Consider the following 4,736-nt stretch of genomic DNA (forward strand, 5'->3'; position numbering starts at 1 on the left):
ACTGGAAATACGCAAAACTAACTCAGCAAGTATAAAGTTGATGAAAGCTGCAAAGAAAATGTAAGCTGCATAGAACTTACTGGTAGATTTTAGAAACTAATTAAATGAGGCAAAATGTGTGATGTTAAACCTTCACTTTACAGTTTCATCTTTGTAGGATTTACATTTGGAAACTTTGCATATACTTATTGTTGAGTATCTTGTTTTTTGTTTTTTTGTTTTTTAAGATCTTATTTATTTGAGAGATCACGAGCGGATGGGGGGGAGGGGTAGAGGGTGAAGCAGACTCCCCCCTGAGTGGGGAGCCTGATGCGGGACTCGTCCCAGGTCCTGGGATCATGACCTGAGCTAAAGGCAGATGCTTAACCCACTGAGCCACCCAGGCGCCCTATTGCTGAGTATCTTAAGTGGAAGAGCTGTGGACCAGGAACAAGAGATTAGTGTTTCTTGTCCAAATTGTCTCAGACCCTGCATTTTGTTAGTCACAGCTCTTTGTCAAATGAGATGTGGTGAGCTACTGCATGGATTTGCGCAAGGTAGATATATATACATATTTTAAAGATTTTATTTATTTATTTGAGAGAGAGAGAATGAGAGAGAGCACATGAGAGGGGGGAGGGTCAGAGGGAGAAGCAGACCCCCCACTGAGCAGGGAGCCCGATGCGGGACTCGATCCTGGGACTCCAGGATCATGACCTGAGCCGAAGGCAGTCGCTTAACCAACTGAGCCACCCAGGTGCCCTAGATATTCTTATTTATGCTCGGATTTCTTCAGAAATAAATGGCTTCCTGGTGAGGATAATGGGTACCAAAGTCTGTTTAGCTCATCAGTGATTCAAATTTATTTTATCCCCTCTTGCAATTCGTTGTTGATTTAAAGTTTACACTTCTAACTCCTATCTGTCTTGTACCACAGGTGTCTGGCATAGGCACTCATCATATATTTGCCGAAAGAATTTGTTAAAGTTCTGTGCACCGTGCACTTTGTATGGATGACCAGCAAAAAGCACGGTACACGGAGACTAGATACTGCAGAATTCTCTTGTTGGTCAGGAATAGAGGAAATCCAAGTTTAAAATCCCCTGTGTTGGGGCGCCTGGGTGGCTCAGACAGTTAAGCGACTGCCTTCGGCTCAGGTCATGATCCTGGAGTCCCGGGATCGAGTCCCGCATCGGGCTCCCTGCTCAGCGGGGGGTCTGCTTCTCCCTCTGACCCTCCTCCCTCTTGTGCTCTCTGTCTCTCATTCTCTCTCTCACAAATAAATAAATAAAATCTTAAAAAAAAAAAAATCCCCTGTGTTGGGTAATTTAATTTTAGACTGCCCACTCCGTGCATCCGGGTGACAGATGATTCTTGCGTGCCAGCCGAAGTACTCCGGCACTTAGCGCCGAAGCCCCCTCCGGGAGGAACGAACGCTGAGCCCTGGGTTTCGCCCAAGGTCTGAGGGGCTGGCGCAAGAGCCCCGGGGCTCCAGACCCGCGCGGGGGGACGGCTGAGCGCTCGTCGGGGCTCTAGGGCTCCGATACCCAGCGCAGCCAGTAAGCGGCGCTGGGCCTCGGGTTTGGCGGGCCGGAGCGGCGGGCTGCGGATTACCTGCAGCAGAGGGGAGCCGGCGAGCTCCTCCCCGCCCGCCGCCCCCACTCCCCGCCCCCACCGCGGCAGCAGCCCGGGCTCGGCGGGCTCGGCGCACTCGCTCGCGGGAGCCGGGGCCAAGCAGTCCGCGGCGGCAGGCAGGGAGCGCGAGGCCGGCGCGGCTGGGCTGCGGGGTCGCCCTCCTCCCGCACAGTGCGGCGCAGGGAGGCTCCCGCCTCGGCCGCCCCCGCCCGCGCCTCCTCCCCCAGCTCTGCAGGCGGGGACCGCCCGGCGCTCGCACCCGGCCGCCGCGGCCCCCTCCGCCCCCGGCTCCGGGCAGCGCAGCGGCAGCAGCAGCAGCAGCGGCAGGAGGCAGCGCGAGGGGCCGCCGCCACCGCCGCCGGGCTCCGCGGGGCTCGGGGGCCAGCCCCGGCGAGAAGGCGCGGAGCCATGGCCGATGGGGGCGAGGGCGAGGACGAGATCCAGTTCCTGCGAACTGTAAGCGGCGCATATCCCGTGTTTCCCCCCGGGGACGGGGGCGCCGGCGCATCCACCGGCCGGGGCCGGGCAGAGCGACGGCGGCAGCGGGGGCGCGCGGGCGGGGCGGGGTGCCCCGGGGGCTCCGGAGGAGCCGTGTGGGGGCGACGGGAGGGAAGGGTGCGCGCCCGTGCGCGCGTGGTGGAAGCCGGGGCCGGAGCGCGGCGGGAGCGCTGCGAGCGGGCGGGAGGCGCGCAGCCTGGGTCCCGGGGCGCCTCGGAGCGGCGCCTCGGAGCCGCGGGAGTCCGGGAGGAGGGGGCCGTCCGGCCTGACCTGTGGCGGGGCTGGCGCCTTCCGGATCGCCGCGGGGGAGGGTGCGGACCGGGTGGCCCGCGGGGCTCGGGGCCGGCGGGGACGCGGGCTGTCGCCGGGAATTCCGCCTCGGCGCGGTTTCTCTGGCTTGCGGGCCAGACCCGCGCGCTGTCGCGCAACCCGGGGACTCGCCTACTTGGCGTAGAGCGCGCCGCGACCGGCTAGTCCCGGGGGGGGGGGGGGGGGGGAGAGAAGGTGCGGGACGCGGGTCCCAGAGCTCCCCCAAATCTGGGTGCTGCGGAGGGGAGGGGGAGTCGCCCCCGTGGTCACCGCGGTTCCCCGGTGCTGGGGCCGTGGTGCTTCGACCGCTTGCAGAACGTGGAAGGGATGGGAGACGGGAGAGAGAGAGAGAGAGAGTGTGTGTGTGTGTATGTGCGCGGGGGTGCGGGGACATTGTGAACGTGTCGTTCTCTAAATGCTGGCTTATTGAATGCCTAGTGTGTGTGCGTGTATGTATGCGTGTGTATGTGTGTGTGTAAGGGCAGGGTGGCTGCCCGGAATTTCCACACTGGGTGGCAGCAGGGAAAGGTTGGCTCCACACTAATACAATTTTTTCTCCTTAAGTACCTCTTGGCACTGCTCCTTCCTCTCGCTGATTTGTTCGAACGCTGCAGATACTTCCCAGGCTGAGGCATTGCTCACCTCAAAGCTGGGACTGGAGAGCCTCTTGGCAAAAGAAAATGCCGTAACTTCACTTTAAGAATAACCTAGTTAGCATTTGCAGCATCCTTTCCATCCTTTTCCTGCACTTGTCTCGGAAAGATATTCCCTTCCAGGATTCCCCCACCCCCGCCCGAGGACTGCAGCTTCTGCTGTCCCTTCTTTCCTCAACAGTGCAAAAGAGATCACTTCCCAATTACCTCCATAGTTACGCAAATCATGGAGATGCTGAAATTTTGAAATATTAACCAGACAGTAACTTTTAGGTGTGAAAATAGTGTAGGTGATGTATCTGGGAGCTGAACAAATGAAAAGGGTAAATTTGTCGGAGAACCTTGTAAGTGACCGTTTTTGTTTTTTCCTTTTGCTCTTATTGTTTTAAGGCATTCATTTTCCCTTAATATTTAGGGTGGGGGCGGAAAGCCTTTGGAAAGGACAGAATCCAGGGTGTGCATAAGATGGAGAATGATCTGAAGGAATGGCTGCATGTTACGCACCATTACATATGCTGTTAGAAGTACTACTGGCCCCAAATCCAGCTCTGAAGAGCCTGTATGCTAAAACCTTGCTCATGGGCAATGTTTGAAGCCTACTAGTCATACAGGTTATTTTTTTTAAATGAAAAACTGTCTATAAGGTTTTAAAAAAATAAGAGGCACATGGAAAGATTTTTCTCCAAACCGCGAGACCTTTTGTTCAGGTGGACAAAATATTTAGTTGCTGGGTAATTTTTAAATTCAGTTTTTTCCTTCAAACTCTATAGGGTTAAAATCAGCTAGAAAATTTTGGAAGGCTTCAGGCACTCAAGGGCTTCCTGCAGGCTTAAATGTTAAGCCAAGCTGGTTGGAGGTGGTGTTATCAGAATACTTAATAGAGGCGGGGGTAATGTGCTTGCTGATGGGGTTCTGCACATATAAAGTAATGTTAACTCTGCGCCACTCAACAGTGCCCGTCAGCCTGAGCAACACCTTTGATAAGTGGGTCCTGTGTAGAGATCTGGCAGTCCTAGGCTGGGATTTTTCTTTTAATAAAACATCCGTAGGTTGTGCTGATGATAAATGACCTTGAAAGAGATGGCACAGTGGAGCAGGGGAATTTTTTTTTTTTTTTTTTTTGGTGTAGCTTAACATCTAAAAGGAAGACATGTCTTTTCCTCTAAGTTTTACAATTTCATATGGAAATCCTTTACCAGCTCCTCTGCCTTCTGCCCTGGCTCCTTTCCATTTTATTCTTTTTTTTTTTTTTTAAAGAGTTTATTTATTTGACACAGAGAGAGATAGCGAGAGCAGGAACACAAGCAGGGGGAGTGGGAGAGGGAGAAGCAGGCTTCCTGCCAAGCAGGGAGCCCGATGTGGGACTCGATCCCAGGACCCTGGGATCATGACCTGAGCCGAAGGCAGACGCTTAACGACTGAGCCACCCAGGCGCCCTCCATTTTATTCTCTTAACCTGAGTATGCGAATGGCTCAGAAATGGTAAATGGAGTTAGTAACGGAGAGAATGTCATTCTTATAGTAAATTCTTCTCTTTTTTATTTTTTCTGGGGCATTTCTTTGTAGTGTGCAATCTTGCAATCTTGTCATTAGGAGTTTCTTTTCACTCTTTTCTTTTCTTTCTTTCTTTCTTTCTTTCTTTCTTTCTTTCTTTCTTTCTTT

General features: G+C 54.0%; 1 protein-coding gene across 1 annotated transcript in view; it reads left to right on the forward strand.

Annotated features, from left to right (window-relative positions):
* Window positions 1-1,967: 1,967 nt before the first annotated feature.
* RYR2 (ryanodine receptor 2) overlaps window positions 1,968-4,736 on the forward strand; it is a 725,313-nt gene continuing 722,544 nt past the window's right edge. The window contains exon 1 of the mRNA XM_035008528.1: window positions 1,968-2,070. Within this exon, the coding sequence (XP_034864419.1) occupies window positions 2,023-2,070 (48 nt within the window). The 5' untranslated portion in view covers window positions 1,968-2,022. The remainder of the gene's footprint in view (window positions 2,071-4,736) is intronic.

This window comes from Mirounga leonina, unplaced genomic scaffold (genome assembly GCF_011800145.1).
Source record: "Mirounga leonina isolate KUSES-001 unplaced genomic scaffold, KU_Mleo_1.0 Mir_152, whole genome shotgun sequence".
Classification (NCBI taxonomy): Eukaryota; Metazoa; Chordata; class Mammalia; order Carnivora; family Phocidae; genus Mirounga; species Mirounga leonina.